The sequence below is a fragment of the Lepisma saccharinum genome, chromosome 22 (assembly GCF_977018435.1).
Source record: "Lepisma saccharinum chromosome 22, izLepSacc3.1, whole genome shotgun sequence".
Taxonomy (NCBI): domain Eukaryota; kingdom Metazoa; phylum Arthropoda; class Insecta; order Zygentoma; family Lepismatidae; genus Lepisma; species Lepisma saccharinum.
The window spans coordinates 17,366,721-17,390,488 of NC_139250.1; the positions used below are offsets into that span (position 1 = coordinate 17,366,721).

The following is a 23,768-nucleotide window of genomic DNA, read 5'->3' on the forward strand; positions in this document are numbered from 1 at the left end:
TCCACCGGGTATACCTGGGACCTCTTGATTACAGAACTTTTCTTGGAACAGCTCTTGCACACGAGTATATGAAAAAGTGGTAAAATAGTCTTCAACAATGCATACACGCTGTTTTAATGAATAAGCCATACTGACTCAATCAACTTCTGATAACAGGTTTTTTTCTTACATGTGGTGATGCATGTAACACTTCATCGAATAGTGGTCTTTTGTCATGATTTATTTCAACCTATTTACGTCTGACACCTTAGCCAGATTTCAATAGCATTGAAAAATGTTTTAAAAGAAATTCTAGCATGTTAATACCGTCAGATGGTGCTGGTTCAGCAGTTGACAACACATCACAGGGCATCAGTGAAGATAATTCCGGGTTGCAAAGGGTAGTGTAGGATCCTATCAAAGGTCCAATTTTGGTGAAAATTATAATTTATGATTTTTCACGTAAGTGCATGGCCAATATAGAGGCACATGTTGTTTGGGTCTGCTGACAACATTTTAACCTGCTAGTGTTGCCAGCTAAGGTGACATGCCCCTAAAATGGAACTTTTTCCCTCAACCCATATAATTACCAGTCAGAAATCCATCAAATGCTGCACATGATCAATATTGGTCGAAAATGACAGGTTGCCATGGCATCAGACATCTAATTATATCTTTCGATAATTTCTTATATATGTATCTCATCGAAAAAATTGGCATTCTGGGAAAATTTAAACATTCCTGCCTTCCTCCAGTTATTAATTTATATAATTTTCTGTATGGAGTACACTGATAATGTTAAGCATACAAAAATATCTCAATGGATGAGGCTTTATAGTGCATAAAACCTGGTGTATATATCTCTTACGGTTTAAATTATATAAATTTTCAAAGTTTGGTTTGCAGGACTTTTGAAACACACTGTACTATGTCATGGAAATTTATGAAACTTTTAAAGCAATCCTCGTGCAAAGCATATAATATATACTGCTACTTAAAAATATACTGTACGACATTTCAAAACTATCTAATCTTATCTGTCTGTTGAGCCATATAGCAATAATTATGAGCTTCATACCAAATTTTGAGCACAAACAACTTCCAAAAAAGAGGACATGCATTGATTGTAAATATTAATTACTACACTCACGTTCTTTTTTATAAGGGTTAATCGTCAGCAAAATTTCAGGTTCCGTTTGATGCAATTTAATAACTTGAATGGTCTTCAATTTTGTTGCTATGACTACAGACTTGTTGTCATTGAGGAAGAGCATTTTGTATGATGGACCACAATCTGACGGCAAATCGGACAGTTTTTCCAGATGAGGAGTATCTTCATTCTGTAAAATGAAATCATATGTATAGTAGGGATGAAATGACATGATTTTTTATCATTACAGAGACAGCAAAGAAATTAAATTTGCAGATGTTGAAATCCTACTGATCTCAAATAACATTGTAAAGGTTCTATGATGACTATATATGGTTCATCCATCTTAAATCAGGGTCACCACTCTGGGACAATGATAAAATTCAAGTATAATACCCGATTTTCAAGGCAAACTTTCCAAAAATTGAACAACCAGATGTTTCCTCTATTTCAACTTAACACATTACCACCTCACAAATATATAAACAATAGAGTGTCTGTATGATGCCAACATATAAACAATTTTAATTCAATTCAATTAAATGGTGTATATATTTAAAATACAGTATTTAATTTACATTAGCCACATATACTCATCGAAATATATCTGCAATATATACTAATTTATGAAAAATTGCTTCTTTCTTTCCCTTCCTCGACAAAAATTAAAGCTGAATCGTGAAAAAAAACTTACCTTAGGGCATTTATGAATATGTACAGTGGTATCCATGAGTATTACCGTTCAAATTGTCCATCACCATGTTCGTGCACTTTATTTGACCCAATAAGAGCTTCAGGAATTAAAAGAAAACTCAAAACAAGCTGTTGACAACTTCTGCACCAGCATACATCAGAATGCATCGCTTAAAAACACATAGGATGTAAGAAAAAAATTAATAAAAATAGTCATGGACAATTTGCAGGGTAATACTCATGGATCCCACTGTACAAATTTAAAGGGATTTGGATTAATAAAAGTTGCAATTTTTCACATCTATGGAGAAAAATTCAATCAGAATTCACTCCTGGATTTCAAGGAATTCCCTGTGAGTAGCCACCCTGTTAAATTGATGCACATCAGCAGGCCACTCCAATAAGCTTAACCATTGTGAATTAAACAGCATATTTACACATTTACATTAAAAAACAAAGGTATCAGAATTTGCTTTTAAATTAATATGAAGGCAGAATTTTTACAGTAAGTCATGCAACCCATGGTAATAAGAAGTAGTGGTGTATTTCTTTCTGTTGCAGGTGAATGAGAGCACCTTATTCTGCTCTAAACATAATTTCATTGTGTTTCACCACTCATCATGCACAGAGGCACATATTTTTGGTGAATAAAAAAGCAAAATTTTGGTACCAAAAACAGAGTCAATTTCGGGTTCAAAAGCAGTAAATAAAATAAAATTTTGGTGTTATGGTGGTGAAAAATCAGTATATAAAATGACATTTTGGTTTTAAAATTGTGACTATAATACTAAATTTGATTTTAAAATCACACCTATTACACAAAATAAACATATCCCTTCTAATGGACATTTATGTAGTTACCAGAGATGCCTGTCGCATGCAACATTATGACTGCCTTCTATTCTTGTTACACTGCTTGCAGATCGAGACGAGTAGGAATCCACTTTCCGACTCGGATTTTTATCTTTCAGGCTCTTATCATATTAAGCAAATTCATCGAAGTTTGTAGGAAAAAGTCTAAAGTTAGTGATATTCATGCTTTTATTAGTAAACATGAAAAAGAAAAAAAAGAGAGAGAGATGTTCGGCATGCATAAACAACTAAAAAACATCATCCATGCACTGCTGCTTCGACGTCGTCATCCTCATTGAAATGCTGACCAGCAAGAAACTTCTTCTTCAGAAAGAGTTGGTAGTCACTTGGTGCCAAGTCAGGGCTGTTGGCGGATGAACAAATTGTTCCCAGCCGAATGACGTGATGAAATTTTGAGTTTGTTGGGCCGTATGCAGACGAGCATTGTCGTGAAGCAACACAATGCCTTCGCTAAGCATTCCGCGTCTTTTCTTTTGAATTGCACGATGCAGCCGGATTAATGTGTCACAGCAGGCATCTTTGTTGGTGGTCTGTCCTCTAGGCAAGAATTCAACCATTCTTGCATTGAGAAAACAAATCACAGACCGGATTTCACAGTCTGCGGGCCGATTGATTTTCTTGAACATTTCAAACCTTCAGAAAACTACGAAGAAAAAGCATGACCTGCTCCCATGCGTGCCTGTGGCTAACTAACGGATGAAGGACGTCAGCGAGAATGCACATGGTCGCGACTGCATCGCTGCAGCGGCAATATTTGCAAACGGTACTTACTTTACGAATACGGCTCGTAAACTAAGAATGGAAGAAGGTGTTAGAAAGAGTGGAAAGGACAAGAGAGAAAGAGGAGAGAAGAAGGAAAAATAATGAGGAAAGAAAGGAAAAAGAGCGTGAGATAAAGAGTCCAACCACTTTCCAGATGAAAGGAAATGTTTAGCTAAATCGCCTGTTAGGTGAAAGTACAGTTGACAAGGGAAGGCCAGCTGCTGGAATGTTCCAGGAAAACAACTTTCTAATAGTCTTGCATCTGGCGGGGAGTAATTTTTTTGTATATATATATATATATCATCCTGTTTTTGTATTTTGTACATGGTACAGAGTCTGAAGAACACCTTGCTAGAAGGTTGAAATGTTACGTTTAGTTTATGTTTCATAATAAAATTAATTTCTGCCTTGGTCAGCATATTGACTTTTTCATGGGCAAAAAGTTATAATTGGGTTTTTGCAAAATTAATTTTTGTACATTTTACTACAACTCAACAACTTATGATGATCTGCCATAGCATATCATTTCGGTTTGAAAGCTGCATTGAAAATTACCAGGAAAGAAATGAAATGATCTAGTTAAAAATAATCTGAGAATAAAATGACTAAAATTAAACCATACTAACCATGGAAAACCTGTAGAACCTCAGAACACTGTCAGTGGAGTAACCAATCCATTGAGCATCATTTGAGATACCACAACAGAGAATGTGCTCTTCATGCTTGCTCTTCAGCTCCAATAATTTAACTGGATAATGAGAAAGTGCAAGTGTCTCGTCTGGCTCTCCTTCAGTCTTAAAAGAGGCACCTAGTTTCCAAACTTCTAAATGGTGCAAGTGACGCAGCATGACGTATTTCGCTTCTGGTGCAAGTGATGCACACGGGGGCTGAAAAGATCAAGACCTGGATATTTACATAGCCAAAACATGAAATATATGTACATAAATATGTGGAGCAAATCACTGACATATGTGGCTAACTAAATGACTCTCTAGCCTTCTTAAACCTGAAGGTTTATGGATGCAGCAACAGAAGCCTTCCATCTGTTCCTATCCTGGGCAAGATCAATCCAATTATCTTTAGGTCCATCTTAATGATAACCCTCCCTCTTCGTCTTGGCCTTCCTACAGGTCTCTTACCATCAGGTTTCCCAACAAGAATCTTGTAAACTCCTCTTTCCTCTCCTATTCGTGCCACATGGCCTGCCCACCTAAGTCTTCTTGATTTAATTATTCTAATAATATCTGGACATGAATACAGATTATGTAGTTCTAAATTATGTAATCTTCTCCACTCACCTGTCTCCTCATCCCTTTTAGGTCCAAAGATTTTGCTAAGGATCTTATTTTCAAATACTCTCAATTTGTGTTCCTCTTTCAATGTAATGAAGGAAGTTTTACATTCATATAATACTACAAGCAAAATTACTGTTTTGTATATTCTAACGTCTAGTTTCTTAGATATTACACGAGAAGATAAAAGTTTCTGTAGAGCTGAAATATGTAGAAAATATGTCATCTAAATTAACCGTTTCGGCATGGAGAATGTATATCTATGTTCCCCCTATTGAGCACAAATCACTGATAACGTAGATACACAGTAGATACACGGTCTCAGTCTGTTAGTGTTTATGGAAACATGGACATGTTTCTCAATCGTTTGTCGTGGTTTTGCTGTAAACATTTGATACTTCAGTTCATAGCTTGCCCAGTTATTGCATTTTCTCTTTCTATAATTGCCCTTATGGCGTGTGTTGTTGTTTTTTCTCATTTGGCACAGTGGCTGATAAGAACTTCTACTGGTTGCTCCCGGGAGATATTCTTCCATGAAAATATTCAGGGCTTTCTCTAGTAGTTTGTATTCATACACAAAATTTAACCTTTTGAAGCCCAAGGCCATTTTCACATGTAACCACATTGATGCCATAGCCGATTTAGAGCAAAATTCAGAGTTTCAATTAAATGAGTGTAGATCGGAGGCTAATTGCCCTAGAGAGGTGAGTGATATACTGTTGTACGCGGAATGAACCAGATTCAGACTATAAATTTTATGCAAATTTGACATATATGTGGTTGGGGGAGGGGGAAAACACTCAAAATTCTAAAATTTCAGGGAAAAAATGGGGATTTCCCCCTTCCCCCAAGAAAAAAAAGTACATGACAATGTCGACATGCCCATGGAAATTATCGCTGACATGTAAGGAACATAAAAATATTTGCTTTATTATCGTATGACCAATGTAACGCAAGTTGTACCCAAAAGGAATGGTCAGCATGCCACTGAATCAAGCTTCAAAATGCAGCAGTATCTTGAAATGACTGTAGCTCATAGGTTAATTGCCCTAGAGAGATGAATGATATACGGTTGTACACGGAATGAGTCAAGATTCAGACGATATAAAATTTATGCACATTCGGCGTATATATGGAGGGGGGAAGGGGGAATCCCCCTCAATATTTTTTTTTAAATGGGGTTTCCCTCACCCCCCTCCATATATAGGCCGAATGTGCATACATTTTATATCGTCTGAATCTGTGGTGTACTGCAAGTACAGCACAGCAAGTTCCAATGAGAATGGTGGCAGCGGCCTCTAAATTAATCGAAAAAGAAAAAACAGCTTCGTGGATAAAAGTGAGTACTAGTTTCTCCGTATTTATATACTACTGCGTTTCTCTTTTCCCAATTATGACTACTTTGTTTAATTTAAAACCTAAGCTATAGGTTAAGAAAATCAGGTGATGACTTTTGTGCCACCTTGTACAAGAACTTCAAACTTAAATTTGTCTTTCAACTTTAGGATTTCTTATCTTGCAATAATCTTTCGTCTGTCAGATAGAGACTGTTCTGCAAAAGACACTAAAAAAGTAAAAGGATTGAGAGAATTCTGTTTTATATTTCTCGCAGCTTTCTTGTCACTTGCCTCAGAGCACTTATAAATATGCATAAATTCAATGGGACTTGGATTAATATTCACATCTATGGAGAAAAATTCACGTAGAATTCACGCAAAATTCCCGGACCCAATAATTCATGCATAATTCTAGGAATTCCCAGTGAGTAACCACCCTGGTACAGTAAATAGTAACAGAATAAAAACAAGAGAATAAAGGAACAAAAGAAAAGAGATTTTTTTATATTTCTGGGATGGCAACACTTCATTTCATGGTTACAAGACTTCTTATCAAACATACTTCTTAGAAAATACATTTTCTTGACATGTTTTACTGTTTAAAAATACATTACATCTCCTGGGTGTGCCTAATTTAAAGACATTATTTTTGTTAACCATGTCTTGAAACTGTTTAAGAGTTCATTGTTGCATATAATTTTACACTATGAGGGTCACTATTTATATTTTGAGCCTAAGAATGAAAAAACAGGAATTTGGCATTGAAAACAGCTTTATTGTTTTTCGAAGTATTCTCCTTTTGCATTCGTTCGAACCATTTGTCAAAGCAGTTTTTCCAATCTTCTTGAGAGACCTCCATAATATGGTTTTTGAACGCATCAACGGCATCATCTGCCGACGAAAATCATTGTCCATGCAATTTATTCTTGACATTCGGGAACAAGAAGAAGTCATTGGGTGCCAAATCAGGACTGTACGGTGGATGACCCATCAATTCGATTTTTTGACTGTTCATAAAGTCGGTTGTTAGACGAGATGTGTGACAGCTGGCATTGTCTTGATGAAGAATGATCCGACGGCGTTTGTTTGTTTTCCGTATTTGACCCAAGACCTCTGGCAAACAAATTGTTGTGTACCATTCAGAGTTGACCGTTCTACGTTCCTCTAAAGGCACAGTTGCCACATGACCAGTTTTCCCGAAAAAAAAAAAACAGGCGACCATTTGTTCCGATGTGCATCGAGCGCGAACAACTTTTGTTGGATTGGGTTCATCTTGAAACACCCATACAGTAGACTGCTGTTTACGTTCCGGCTCATATGCATATATCCATGATTCGTCACCTGTTACAATCTTATATATGTCTTTTGAAGCACCATGATTGTATTTATTGAGCATTTGTTTGCACCAATTGACGCGAGCGTCTTTTTGAGTTTTTGTCAAATTGTGTGGGATCCAACGAGAACATACCTTTCTCAGAGCTAAATGATCATGTAATATTTTATATATGCTGGTGGAACTAATGCCTATGGTTGCCTCAATCTCACAGTATGTCACATGACGATCTTGCAGTATTAGGTTTTGCACAGCATCAATGTTTTCTTGAACAACTGAATGGCCACACAATTCGTTATACCAGCGTTTCACAGTCGCAAAGGATGGGGCTTCATCGCCAAATGTGGAAGTAAGTTGATCGATGCACTCTTGTCTTGATAATCCACGTCGAAAATCGTAAAAAACCATCGCACAAAAATGTTCACGAGTTAATTCCATTTTATTGTTGTCGCGCAATCTCCAAGGCAACATAAACAACCCAAATCAAGCTATTGACAAAACATTTGAAGTACGTTATGGTCAATAATGCCAGATGATTCTGTGCAAACGTCAAATTGCGCCTAACTTCAATCAGTGTTGCCAAGGCTCAAAATATAAATAGTGACCCTCGTACAAAATGTGGTAGAAAAAACAGTCTCCACACTGCCAAAGCATGAGGTTAACCTCATGTTTTGTATTTCTGGCAATGGAAAAATGCAAGTCTGTGCGTGGCATGAATGATTCCTAACGGTTATCAGCCCTAATAAACTAATATTGTATCATAAGCCACTTCTACACTACCTACCTGCAGTAAAGGAGGATACCTGAGCAACACTTTAGGTGGATAACGGGTGATCGTCAAAGAACCATCAGCACCTACGGCAGGAAAGAAAATAATTAATTAATCACTAGTTCAAGAGGATGGCTACACATCACATACATAAAAATACATAATGTTTTACATTTTACAATGTAATTCAGGATTATTATTAGATGAGCCAATATGAATTTTTTACTGGTATCGATAAAGTACTGACATACAATTCACCAATTGAACAACACCGAGGTGTTCAAAAAAATGTATACACACTTTAACCTTTACTCGGCCAATGGGTCACATGTGATCCATAGAAAATATAGACGTAGTCGGTCGATTTTGTCACTGGTGACCCATGGTGCTGATTAAAAAGTTCATGTCCTTTTAGCACCTTCATATGTGAGGTTGTAAACGCTGACAGATGTTCAGATAAAACTTTGAAATGTCATGTGGAAGAAAACCCACCCACCCAGGATGCCCCTCCCCGACTCCAGTTACGTATGGAAGCTGGCGAGAATTTTAAATTTGTACACTTATTTGACAAAAAATGTTATAACTCGTAGACTATTTGACCAATCTACTTCGGGTAACTTTTGTGTTGCAGCTAAAACATCAGGGTATGCAACCGTGTAGGAATCAAAATGCCAAAGACAACAAGAGGGGTTGGGTGGACCGTGGCACACAACTTTCAATGAAGAAATCATAAAAATAGGAAGTTTGCCTCCTCTTCGCCTGCTATTTTTGGAAGGGGACGCAAACTTTAGCCTTATTTTGAAAGAATGGTCTTTTCTCAACCAAATGAAAGTCATTTCATGTTCCTGGGTGCATTACATTATAGAATATTAGAGCCTATTTTAGGAACCTGAAAGCACACTTTTTAGAAGCTAAAAATCAGAGGTCTACTTATAATTTTGTGCAAAGTCTGCTGTTTACTTATAATTTTTATGGATAATCTTCAAGCCCTACTGTTCAAAAAGTAAATTTCTAAATATGCAACTTCTTTTGCACTGCATTCACCTCAAAACACACATTAATCAAAGAGGTTATTCAGGTTCTTCAAGTGCAGAAAATAATACATCAGAGAAAATTAGTTTTGAATATTGGAAATGAGTTCCAAATCCAAAATTATCCTTTTGTAGTGTAAACTGTACTGCATTTGCCCATTAAATTGCAACTATTGCAAAAAAATAGGTATTCTTAAATGCAAAAATGTAAGTTGTATTGATTTTTGTTTTTTTCTAGGGCTGAGCTGATACCGATGCCAATGTATCTGTATAAGCTGATACCAGTGGTATTGGTGTCTGAAAGTATCGGTTGGAATTTATTAACCGATACCGACCGATAGTCTTCCGGCATTTTGCAGGCTCCACAAAAATGCCATAGGGGATTAATTATTCTGGAAATTATGCAAAATTCTAAGCTTATCTTTATTTTCCACCAGTTTTGTGCGAAAAAAATGTAATCACGTAATTTAATATTCTAATGCAATTTTTGCACATTTTAAAGCAAAAACCTTCGTCAATTGATGTATTAGGTGCATCCAGAAAGTAAGTTTCTCACTCGCCCACAGGTGGCAGGACATGCGTATTGAAACCGATTTTGCGCATGCGTGAGATGCACATGCCCTGGCTAATGAATGTCCTAGAAGACTAATCCCGAAAGTCCTAAGTAGCATCGCGGCATGAAACGTGACGGCTCTAATTCCATCTCCCGCCACGTGCGAGGTTCATTCGGTGATCAAGTTCTTGAACGCACAAAACATACAGCCGATTGAAATTCATCGTCAGCTGTGCCAGGTGTATGGGCCAGACGTCATGATCACGGAACTCAGTAGCCATTTTCCGCAGATTTCTTGGTCATTGTTGAACGACATTGTTACCAAACACCTCTTGTTCCGGAAATTGTGTGCCCGGTGGGTGGCCAAACAACTGACACCCAAACACAAAGGAAAATGCATGGGCACGGTGCTGACATTTCTGCAGTTTTACCATGATGATGATGATGATTTTCTCAACCGTATCATCAAAGGGGATGAAACGTGGGTTCCATACAGCACCCCAGAAAGCAAGCAGCAGTCCATGCATTGGCGTCGCAGTGGATCTCCATGCAGGACGAAGTTCAAACAGATTGTGTCGGCGCGAAAAGTGATGTACACAGTGTTCTGGGACAGACAAGGCATTCTGCTCATCAAGTTTCTGCCCAGAGGTGAGACTGTGAATGTTAACCGTTACTGTGAAACACTGGGGATATTGCGACGAGCCATTCAGAATAAGCAACGTGGTAAGCTCAGTGCCGGGGTGATCTTGCTGCACGACAATGTGAAGCCGCATATGGCTAGGTGCACTGCAGCCCTTCTGGACAGGTTCGGTTGGGAGGTGTTTGATCATCCATTGCACAGCCCGGATCTCACTCCCAGTGATTACCACCTGTTCTTGCACCTAAAAATGTTCCTGTCCGGTCAACATTTTCACAGCGACGAAGAGGTTCAGACAGCTGTCACACAGTGGTTCGGTGCCCAGGCGGCAGACTTCTATGACGCAGGTATACACAAGTTGGTCCCACGCAATGACAAGTGCCTGAGTTCCGGTGGGAATTATGTTGACAAGTAATTGGACAAGTGCTGAATCTGTGGCAATAAATCATTGAATGAAATAATGTTTCCTTTATGTGCATGACCCCAGGGAAACTTACTTTCTGGAGGCACCAAATACATATACAATTAGAATGCAAAACTTACACACTATTCTTAATGAATATTTTCAATAATTTTTAATTAGTATTGGTATAGGTGGGAATCAGTGAGAGTATCATCATCGGTATCTGTTGAAAGTAGTATCACCTCAGCCCTAGTTTCTTCGGAGGGGGAAGAGGAGATCCTTCCCCCACAAAGTATAAATACTACTAAATCTTTGAATTTTCCATTAATACTGATATCGATGCTTGAAAGTTGCAGCAAATTAAAAGTTGTTCAAAATAATGATTAATATTAGTGTATAAGCATTTCACTCGAATTATAAGCATCACTTTACTTTTGCTTTGAAATATTCCAGAATTTAAATTGGTATATTAAAATAGATCATCACCAAATCCAGTTTTCCACAGAAAACCTTTGCAAAATAAGAAATAACTTCGAATTTTGAAAAATTCCAACTGTGACGCCGGGTAAGATTTCCATATCTTTAGCCCAGAAGATGGTAAGTGGAAGTAATGTGCTAAGACTAAAGGATGTTAGATGACTTGAAAATCAACCAGGTGCCGCAAATTATAGGTTCTGCCCATTAAACACATTGAACTCGCAATTACTGAGCAATATGCCAAAGACAAAAGAAAAATTTTAAAAAAAGGAGAGGGGGAGAAACAAAACTTTGAATTGGAATCTCCACTTCAAAAAATTACTATTTGAGCAAGCCAGCAAAAAGTTAAACACCCTTCATGTATTTTCTCAAGCAAGAATTAAAACTAATTCTTGTTTAGTTCCGTTCACTCATCGCTTAATAAAACAAGCAAATCAATTAAACACTTTTACATGTTAATTACGCTTTTGCGTATTATGAGGGGTGCAAAGGCTATAGTCATATCACACATGAAATGAACGTAATAGCTAGGGAAAGGAACTTTAGGTAATTAAATGTTTTTTCTGCGATAAGATACAGACCCTCATTTTTGCCAAAATTCTGATTATAGCCTTATATGTCAACACAGCAAATTTTATTTTACATAAAAACACATATTTTCCAGTTTTCCGTATGTAAATACATATTTTGCGAATTTTCATTTTAAATACATAAAATCGCTCATTGACTTCATCCACCTCGAAATCCTCGAAGGAAAAATGTTTATAGGCTACTCTGCACCTCTTTCATATCGAGAGTGCTAGGTTTGTTTTGTCTTTGAACACCCTCGCTGGCAGACTTCTGGCACCTCGCCTACGATCCTATTGGGAGAAAATAGCTGTAAGTAGTAGCTGGGGCTGGCTACACGTAATGATAGCAAGGCTTTTTAATGAAGCAATGCAGCTATTGTGGCCGGAAGGCATAACATTTGACAATGTTCTTCTCCTCGTGACAGATGCTGCAGCTTACATGAAAAAAGCTGCAGTAGGCCTTGCCGTTAGCTACCCCAAAATGGTGCACGTTAAATGTGTGGCCCATGCGTTGCATAGAACATGTGAAAAGATAAGAGCTCTTTATCCCAATGTCGATAAACTGGTTTCAAATGGCAAGAAAGTTTTTATCAAGTTGGCTAGAAGAATAGACAATTTTAAACAAAAATGTCCTGAGGTTCCCCTTCCCCCTACACCTGTAGTTACGCGATGGGGCACTTGGTTGGATGCAGATGTTATGCCCAGAAGTTTGAAAAAATTGTATCTGTTGTAAATGATCTCGACAAAGAAGAATTCTGCAAGAACTGTTGATGGAGCCCTCCGTAAAAGTCGAATTGGCATACATCTCAACAAACCTGTCCATTCTCTCTAATTCCATATGAAAGCTTGAATCGTCCGCGAACACTTTGGCAGCTTCCATTGTTAAAGTCCGTATAGTACAATCGAAACTGCAAGAACTCACTGGATCTAAGTGTCTAAATGTACAGAATTTTTTGGGAAAAAACAAGGCTTTCAAACTTTGTGCCAAATTGCATGTGTTTTGGAAAGTGAAGTAGAGGAAGAGGAAGCTTTGGAAAACTTAAGCGTTAGTGACATTTCGTGATTCAAATATGCAAGAATTGTTTCTTGTGACGTGGAGCGATCTTTCTCACAATATAAGATGCTTTTTAGAGATAATCGTCACAGATTTACAATGGAGAATTTGGAAAAAACTATGGTGATCCACTGCAACTCTTCCAAAAAATTGCTCGCTAAGAGGAAATCATTTAGAAACTAATTTCAGGTGTTTAAAATGCATGTTATAGTTTGTTTTTGTTACCAAATGTTTTTATTTTTGTCACATATTTTCCTGTTTTTATCACATATTTTCAACATTTATGACACATAAAAAATAAATATTTCTGTGTTTTTTAGCACATAAAGTTCCGTTCCCTAGTAATAGCGTGTGCTTTCCTTTATACTTCAAGTTCATCTTTCTAAACATGATTAGCTCAAATCACATGCAATTTATCACTATGTTAGTACAAGGGCAAATAGCGAGGAAGTTTTTCAAGAAATGTAGCATTCAAGAACATTTAAACAAGAATTTTTATTCTGCTCAACAAATCAAAACGTACATCGTCCATTAACACAAACTCACATACGAGTTAATATCCCCAACAACAATTTCAACGAACACATAAACAATCAAATCAACCTTTTTACAAATGACTGATTCGTAGATTCATATTACATTCTCCGTGCGTGAGTACAAATTTATTAACAACTATCCACGTTTAGATAAATTTATTTGGGTGTACTTGATTGCCCATAAGTAAAATGCTTTCGGATTTTTGGCTTTTCATTTCTACAACGTAATCTGACTAGATTTCAACATTATCCTATATAAAGACTCGGTTCTTAGAATTTATGTTCTTAACCTTAATTCTACGTTAACAACAAGTTATTTTGAATGCTACCAGGATGTATGGAATGTGAAGCATAAATTATTTTAAGGACAAAAGGTTAGATAGATTCTTACTCCGTAAATCGTAGAGTATTTTGCTTTCTTTAATTTTTAGCAACTTTTGACTGTGTTTTCTTTAAACAATGTTTCCTCGAAGATCAATTTCGTATGGCAATTTGTATGTCTCTACTAAATTGTAACAATCAGCAATTAAACGTTGCGATTATCCAATAAGTTCAAACTAGTGGCATGCGCGAATTTCAAGGTTGACGGAAGGCCAAATTTTGAACATTATTTTTGACTTGGCAGTTATGAAAAACTTCGATTTGTAGAAACGTCGAGTTTTTATCGCATTTTTAGTTAGTTAATAATTAATGTTCTTGTTGATCGTACAAAAATAACATTCGTCACAAAAGACAGAGTTCATGCGTGAATCGATTGTTAAAGCACTTCACTAATCACTGATTTGAAGTTCAAATCACTACAAGCGTACATACCTGAAGTATTTCACTTTGATACGCATAATCCAACTAGGATACAAGTTACCATAATCCAATGTATGCTGTACGAAGTATTTAAGAAAGCACACGCTTGCCTACGAAATGCATATGGCACCCTATAGCATATATAGGACATGGAAATGCCTCGTGCTTAACGGTCTTGGTCACATAAGCCACATAGGACTGTACGATCGTAAGAACCATGTCTATTTAAGTGAGAGGCTTCACTTACTGATGTAAAGAAATGTGTATGTCGTAATATAGCGCATTTCGTTACACAACGAATGATTGGAATCCACGAAAGTGTCATGTGACATTTTTGCAGATCTTGCATAATACAAAAATGTATTGGCAAATGTCCAGACAATATATCGCGATATTAACAAAATATTGTCCAAGCGATATCAACTAGATATATTTTCATGATATTTTGGCAATATATATCGTGTCGATGATATATTGTCACAATATTTTGGCAATACCTATTATGTTGGTGATATATCGTCCCGATATTTGGCGATATATATCATGTTGGCAATATATCGTCACGATATTTTAGCGATATAAATCATGTCAGCGATATTTGGAGAAGATATATTGCTGATATCTCAATATGGATAAAAAAAAAGAATCGTATCGTCTGTGATGATATTTTCTTGATATATTGCAATATCAAATTTCCGATATCGTCCATCCATACTTACCACCTGACACAAGTCGATTCTCTGCCATGACTAGGGCTTTCACGTCATGGTCGTGAACACGCCTCTGTACTGACTTAATCCACTTCAATCTCCCCTTCTGACTGTCTCTCTTGCGGATTTCAACACGAGTAAAATTGCATATGACTGGGTCCACACCTGCAGAGGGAAAGAATATAAATGTGAAAAAAAAAATATATATTTTATGTCTGAAATGGCACCTCAAAAGTATTGCATGGCACCTGAAGTTTGAAATTCAGTGGTAAAAAATATATGAAAATATTCATTACCTTTCTTTAAAATAACGAGCACAGTATGTGTTTTTAATGCTTGTCTCTCTTCTGTATCATTTGGTATCATTAAATCAGAATAAAAAACATGCTATTATAATTTTTGTCACTGTTGCTTGCAGAATTTTAAAATTTGTGACAATATGGTAAAGCAAGCCATATACCGTATTTACTCATGTATAATGCGCACTTTTTTCCAAAATTTTTGCCCCCGAAAACTGTGGTGCATATTATTCACAGAATAATTCAGACAGCCAACATGAAACCATACAGGGTCATTCCATGATTTTGGGACACTTGCATTCATTTTTCATGTTTATGGAACCCTATCATGTTATATATCGTTGTAAAGCTTGAATCCTGCAGTTTCTGAATATGGAAACAGTATTCCATTCAAGATAACGGCACTAATGTGAAATGCGGTTGAAATAAGTTCATCAAAAAATGAAAAATAAAATGTATTACTGGCCAAATAATATGACATACATGGAGTGTGTAAATTCCTTAATGGAAGAAATCTTGTGCTGCTAACTGCTATTTGGAAGGTCCTGAATGTGCCTCGTATAAATGTTACATTAGTCACGGAAAGGAAAAGTATATATTTTGAAAAAGAAGGAATGAGCAATTGAATAGGTATGATATCATTCCCTCTTGATTAGCATAGCAACAGATTTACAACCTACAACTAAGAAAGCCATTTCTTGAAACTGGATTGTACTGCACATGCGCATTACATACGAGATATAATTTTTTGTCACTTTTACCCATCCAAAACCAAAGTGCACATTATACACGCACGCACACTATACACACGTAAATGCGGTGTTAGAATGTATTGAATAGCTATTCTTACAAATTGAGCCTTCTTTAGGAATGACACTCTTACACAAGAATTATTTTTAATCCAATCTTGTATTTAATTAGTAAATTAAATATTTTAAGATCACGTTTCAAAACATGTAGCTTTATCGTACTTGGCTTCATGGGTTTCTTAAAACCATGTTTGAAAAAAATAAAAAGATGGTTGATTTATTGATTTGCTTTATTTTACTTTGCCTTTTGTGAAACTTTTGGCTAATTTGCGAAGATGGGGATGAGTGATGATTAGACCTCAGATTTTTAAGTTCTAAAAAGTGTTTTTCAGGTTCCTAAAATAGGCTCTAAAAATCCTAAAATAGGTTCTAAAAACTGTAAAATAGGTTCTAAAAATCCTAAAATAGGTTCTAAAAATCTTAAATTAGGCTAAAAAAGCCTAAAGTAGGTTCCAAAAAATGTAAAATGGTTCAAAATTTTGGAAAAATACTGATTAGGTACAACCGTTAAAAACAAAATTTCAATTTTTGGATACATTGCAATCACACAGGCCCTTCATAATGTTAATATATATTTGTGTGTGTGGTGAGAGGCGGTAATACGTAAGGTTGAAATATAGAAAATATCTGAATGTACCCTTGAATTGTTGAAAATTTCGCCTTTAAAACCAGAAATTATAGTTGAATTTTATCATGGTCCTAGAGTGACCACCCTAAATACTTAACAATTTTTTTCATGTTTTCCAATCAAACTCAGTGTTTTGTCTGTAAGTATCATCTTACGTATTTCACATGATATTTCAACAAAAAGTCAGTGGTGCAAATATTAATGTTGAAATGTTACTTTGCAAGGCATGAATGCCACAAAGCACAGAACTGAAGCAAAGGTGAGCAAGACCACACACATAAGAAATTTGCGCTTTTGCCCGTGCAGTGGCACCAGACATTTTGCTTTGTTTAGAGCTTTGAAAACCATCATAGACTTGGAGGAAGAGAAATCAACAAAACGTTTGTTTCAAACACGTTCATCATTGACTTTTTTCGGTTCCAAAGCAAGATAATACCTCTGTGTGATACAAAAATTATACGAACCTTAAAAAATACATGAAAACCTAAAAAAAAAGTTTTATTTATGTGCATAAACCTAAAATAAGTTCTAACAAGCAAAATAGGTTATTTTAGGCACTATAAAACTTCGTCAGTTGTTGAGTTTTTTAATGAAACGTTGACATAACTTATTATTTCTTATTTACCTGCAAAGGAAAAATAGGCTGAAAACAAAAAATCTGAGATCTAGTGATGGTATGATGAAATTGATGAATGGACACTCACAAACACCCATGCCCAGGCTGGGATTTGAACCCGGGAACCCTGGCATCATAGCATTGTAGCACCACGATAGCAAAAAAAAAAAACCTATCTCCTAAGCAAAAGGGGCTGGCCTTGTGCCTGAATATTTGTTTTTTCCTACTCCTGAAGCTACATATTTTAAAATGTGATTTAAAAACATTTAATTTATTAATTAATACAAGAGTGGATTAAAAGTAATTAATTCTTCTGCCTTCATACTCTATTTATCTGGCTCTATTGTAACAACATGTATGGAATACATTCTAATATATGAACAGCCTCTACCATATCACTGAAGATTTTAAAATTCGGCATGCAACAGCGCAAAAAAAATATAATGGCATATTCATTGTTCTGATTTGATGATTCAGTTGGTGCAGATGGACATATAAAAAAATAGTATTCAGCTGGCGATGTCTCACAGAAACTAAGAGCAATCAAGAATTGACAATAATAATATTCTCACCTGCAGCGTACACTCCTGTTCCCTTCTCATCAATGCAAAGAGCCAAAACATCAGCTTTATGGCATGGTAGACTCTCCACCATGGAACCATTCTGTCCATTCCAGAAAGTGGTCACCCCTCTGGAAAATTACAAGACAATATTTTTCAGAGCATAAAATTCTACACATTTTATAATACAGTGGAACTTGAGTTAATATTCAATTATTTTACATTTCTATCATTATACAGTGTGTCCGGCTTAAAAATATAATAGAAGAAAAATTAATAACTTCTAAGTTAATTGAGATATTTCCGTACGGTTTTCATCTACCTATAGAGTAACTCAAAAAAGTTTTTATACACACCTAACACATCTCGATATGTACTCCATTAGTTGCATGACAGATGTCCAACCTGTATTCAAGCTCCGCACATGTGTTGTACAGCATTACTGGCGTCACATTCTGGATGCGACAACAGTTTGAAAGAACATAGGGATGATGTATGACTCAAGAGAGAGAGAAATGCAATATTTAAGCACCCGACAGAGTGGGATGAGGCTAAGCAGATAGGAAGGGAGAAGAGAATACTAGTGAGAAAATGGAAGGTCAAGGAAATAGAGAAGAAAGGGAAAGAAGAGACAATAAACTGGAATGGGGGTCTGAAGATAAACAAAGAATGGAAGAAGGGGTTAGAGAGAGTGAACAGGAGAAGAGCGAAGGAGGAGAGAAGATGGAAGAGGAATGAAGAAAGACAGGATAAGGAAAAAGAGTGTGTGATAAGGAGTCCAACCACGTTCCAGATGAAAGGAAGTGTTAATCTTGATTTGATTTGATTTGATTTTAAAATTTTGGGTGCATCAGCACTTAGGCCATTTTGCACCCATCACTATATACGGGGTCCAGCCCCTTATCTTTACAAAGAACAACTCTAACGTTGCATAAGTAAAATCTTAAAAGCTTAAAATGTTCTGACTTCCGTTAAAAGCTGAGGCTGTAAAGGGCCCGCAACACACACAAGGACAAAAAACAGGACAACACACACAAAATTATACTGGCCAGAGTACCAGTCGCCAGAGCCTCGTTCGTCTGCAAAACGCAGTCCAAGGTGTGGAAGAGTTAATCTAAATCGCCTGTCAGGTGAAACAACAGTTGACAGGAGAAGGCCACCTTCTGGAACATCTGGAAAGGAATGTTCCAGATAAACAACTTTCTAATATTCTTGTATCTGGAGGGGAGTCATTTTTGTGTGTGTATATATATATACCAGGTGGTTATAATTAAAGTGACGGTGTTCAGAGTGGTACAGCACGGGCTGTAATGAGAGTAGCAGTCTGAAACTTCGTAGATATGCTAATGAAGCAATGCGCTCGCGAATTATGCCAAAAAAAAAAATAGTTCCAATTCTCGCCACCAGGGTAAAAAACGGCGCTGTAAGCAGTCAAAACGTGGAATTTTCCATAACTCTGACGTCAAAGTCGGTGAAATTGCCTAACCATTGTGTGAGCTCCCTGGTTGTTGTTGTTGACGCTTGTTGCTTTTTCCTTTAGTAATGTTCATGTAATTCGAATAATGAAATTGTAGCGATATTTTATTACAAAGAGTATTGTTTTCTGCGATTTATAGTGTTTTTCCTGTAACTATACCAAGTTTTGACTGCTTACAGCGCCATTTTTTACCCTGGTGGCGAGAATTGGAACTATTTTTTTTTTTTTGCATAATTCGCGAGCGCATTGCTTCATTAGCATATCTACGAAGTTTCAGACTGCTACTCTCATTACAGCCCGTGCTGTACCACTCTGAACACCGTCACTTTAATTATAACCACCTGATATATCTTCCTGTTTTGTACCTTATTTCATTTGTATTTGGTACAGAGTCTGAAGAAAACCCTGCTAGAAGGTTGAAACATAATGTTTAGTTTATGTTTTAAAATAAAATACCGATAATTCTGCCTTGGTCAGCATTTTGGATTTTTTGTTAGAAGTTATTAATTTTTCTCTTATTATAGTTTTAAGCCGGACATACTGTATATTCAACTTTCTTGGTCCCAGTAAGGTACAGTGTTATGTATATTTCCCAAATTAAACATTTCCTGGTTTGTAAGCCCCTTAGCCACAATTTCGTGGAACATACATAAGTGACATCCCACTGTATAAACAAAACTGACAACCTTAAAATTTTCTCCTCAAAAGAATGTTCTACAGTTTTATATGTATAATATAGATAGTTTTATATGTATAATATAGATAAAGTACAGACATAAAATTTATCAACACCCGACAATTGATATTCTATTGATCCGATATAATATTCCAAATGGTTCACTGACCTCCTTACTAAACGTACATTACCAGAAAAACCAAACATTTGCAAGGCAAAAGAAGCTGTATATTCACATATATACATCTAAAAAAATCTATGGGACAGATATTGTATATTTATATCCATAAAAATTATAACAAAATGGCACAATAGTACATTAAATTTTAAGATATTTATCAGATTGATAAAATAATTGGTAATTTTACTGATAAACCGATATCCCTACATCGGCAGATAGAGGCATACATATTTCATTTTTGACAAAAATACAAAATGTGAAATAACACATTGTAATGTTAATTTTTCATGTTTCTGAAAGATGTGAGGTGCATTTTCCTACCCTGTTCTGTCACGAAACGATGCGAAATAGACTCAAACACAAAATTAAGAGTTTATTTACAGACGTGACACTTTCTGATGTCAGAATTATCCTGAGCGTTATGCAATTCACAGTAAATAGATTAATTCTGCTGTAAATATTTTAGAAGCAAAAATGGACTTTGTTACACAGGAATAAACTTAATACTCTGGTAACTGCATAAATGTGCTATTAGAAGGGGATATGTTTATTTTATGTAATAAGTGCAGTTTTTAAATCAAATTTAGGATTATACCGTATTTACGGATGTATAATGCGCGTGCATGTATAATGCACACCCTGCTTTTAGATAGGGAAAAGTGACAAACAATTATATCTCGTATATAATGTACAGCACAATCCAGTTTCAAGAAATGGCTTTGTTAGTTGTAGGTTGATCAAAAGTGACTTACATCATTCCTATTCAATGAGTCGGCTGTTGCTATGTGGACCAAGCGGGGAACATTACATTACAAAATGAAAAATTGTGGCACATGGCCTTTAAACTTTTAAAAGTGGTTTTGCTTATTTCCTCTTTACTTTTCCTCAAAAAACTTCAAAATATATACATTTTCTCTGACTAACGAAACATTTATAGGAGGCACATTCAGGACTCTCAAACTAGCAGTTAGCAGCACATTAAGGCATTTACACACTCCATATAGGTCATATTATTTGGCCAGTAATACATTTTAATTATTTTCTTTCTTCTTATCTTTTCTTTCATACAAAGTAACATAAAAATCAGAACGTTCCATTTTGTAATGAGCTTATTTCCACCCCATTGCACATAAGCGTCGCCACCTTGAATGGAATACTGTTGCCATATTCAGAAACTGCAGGATTTAAACTTTACAAAGATATATAACATGATAGCGTTCCGTAAACAATAAAAAGTTATTCCATGCATAATAATACACACCACACTTTTTGGGGGCAAAAATTTTGGAAAAATGTGTGCATTATACATGAGTAAATACAGTATTCACAATTTTTAAACCAAAATGTCATTTTAAATACCGATTTTGATCTGATTTTCTACCAAAATTTTATTTTATTAATGAATTTTGAACCCGAAATTGACTTTTTGTACCATTTTTTTTATTACTAACCAAATATATGTGCCTCTACTGAGAGAGTACCGAATAATCTGTCCCATCCCAAATTCTAGTTATTTAGCTTCGCTTTTCTGCCATTTTTGGCTAATCACAACAATGAGGATGAGTGATGATATGATGAAGGGAGAGAGACACACACCCAAACAGGGATTCAAAGCCAGGAAGTCTAGTCATAACATGCTGTGCTAGAAAGAAAGTGCAGGATTTCTGGGGACTTCCTGTATGTTGTTAAGGGGGAGAGGGACAATTTCCCCTAGGTCTTTCTCGCTGCGGCAGTTGCCGATCACTGTTGCCAACTTCGCTCTTTCGGAGCCAGATCTGGCTCTTTCATGCACTCGTTTGGCTGTGAACTGTAGCACCCAAACATGCCCCACTATGATGCCACCACTGGCTCCGGCCCACAAAGACCAACTTTTGCCATGAGTGTACATTTTGGACATAACTTGATATTGTTATATTGGCTGCATCACCCACCCCTCTTACCTCCCCAGCTACTTTTATATAGCGCCGTGGCTAAGGTGAAGATGACAATGTTGTTATCCGGGAATCCTTCATTTTCGATTTCACATGAGCATCAGTAGATTATTGAGATTGGTGATGCCACCAAATCTAGGTGGTGAAAATCAAGAATAAACATCACTTTAAAGCTAACGGTAATAGCAACGCCCCACCCCTCAGACACCTAAAATTACCCTAGGAGGCACTTTATGCAGCCTTCGGATCTAGCTCCTTGAAAAGTCATCTTTAGCTCTATTAATGGTGACATTTAGCTCTTATATGCACATCAGGTTTAGCAACACTGCCAGGATGGCCGTAGGAGGCAAGGAGAAATGCACTAGGCTTATGGGACCATTATTTTATTTGTTCTCTCTGGAATATCAAACATCCAATAGAAATAATTCAATATTTCGCGATCTGAGTCGCATTTTCAAGAAGGTAGATAAAAGATCAACGACACTGTGAGTAGAGGCACAGAATACTGACCGTAGCGTCTCTACGGTCAGTGTTGCCAGAAACAGTTGAAAGGAAACACGAAATACTTTAGCCAGTGTTTACTGTAAGGTGGGTGGGTAGTTTCGGGGAGGAGAGGAAAGAGTTACTGGTTGGCTAGGTTGAGTCCGGGGGGTATAGTGGCGTGCATGCCTGCTATATAGGCCCTTTCCCATCGCCTGCGGAAAGATGTGTCAGAGCGGGGGGGGGGGGTAAAAGGTGGATGATGGCAACACGGAAGCAGTTATTGAAGGTGGTGTTATGGCTGTTGGTGTGGATGGCAACTGTGAAATCGGAGTTTTGGGTGGAGGAACGGTGATTATTTATCCTTAGATTCAAGGGGGTGGAGGTTTCGCCTAGGTAGAAGTTGCCGCAGATTTGACAGATGAGGGTGTAAATTAGATTGGATGAGTGGCAGGTGCCCTTAGGGTGAAGGGTGAACTCACCTCCCGCTGTAAAGATCAGGAGGGTGGGGGAGGTGATGAGTATGGGGCAGGTCTTGCATCTGGGTTTGTTGCACCTGTGGGCTGGGGGAAGGGGTGCGGAAGGGATGGGGGTGTTAGGACCAAGATGTTTTGGAGGTTGGGGGGGCGACGGAAGACGACCCTAGGTTTTTCCCGAAAGATGTCTCTGGTCTCGGGATCACTGTGCAGGATGGGGAGGAGGGAGTGGAGGGTATGTCTGATTTTCGTAATGTGAGGGTGGTATTGGGTGATCAGAGTTGGAGGGTTGGTTTTGGGTTGTTTGGTGCGGTTGTGGGAGTTAGCTCTAGTGATTTGTTTGTTGATGAGGGTGGAGGTGTAGCCACGGTTGGTTAGGGCTTGTGCAGGCGTAGGTTGTAGTTTTGGCGGGATGAGGGGGATGAGTTGAGGCGCTGGCCTCTGAGGGCAAGGGAAAATGGGATGGCTTTTTTGGTGTGGTAGGGGTGTGAGCTGGAGTAGTGGAGATACTGGAGGTGGTTGGTTGGTTTGATATGTATGGATGTTTCCAAGTGGTCTCCCGCAATGTGGATGTCCACATCGAGGAAGGTCACTTGGTCTTTGGAGTGGAACCAGGTGAATTTGAGGGTGGTGAACTCATTTAGTCGGTTTAGGAATGTTGTGAGGGAGGGTTCGC

General features: G+C 37.1%; 1 protein-coding gene across 1 annotated transcript in view; it reads right to left on the reverse strand.

Annotated features, from left to right (window-relative positions):
- Positions 1-23,768, reverse strand: part of l(3)72Dn (UTP4 small subunit processome component l(3)72Dn) — a 136,681-nt gene that overhangs the window by 91,133 nt on the left and 21,780 nt on the right. Inside the window, exons 6-10 of the mRNA XM_083143707.1 lie at positions 17,884-18,002; positions 14,969-15,124; positions 8,204-8,274; positions 4,084-4,344; positions 1,130-1,319 (exon numbers count right to left, since the gene is read on the reverse strand). Coding sequence (XP_082999833.1) covers positions 1,130-1,319; positions 4,084-4,344; positions 8,204-8,274; positions 14,969-15,124; positions 17,884-18,002 — 797 coding nt within the window. The remainder of the gene's footprint in view (positions 1-1,129; positions 1,320-4,083; positions 4,345-8,203; positions 8,275-14,968; positions 15,125-17,883; positions 18,003-23,768) is intronic.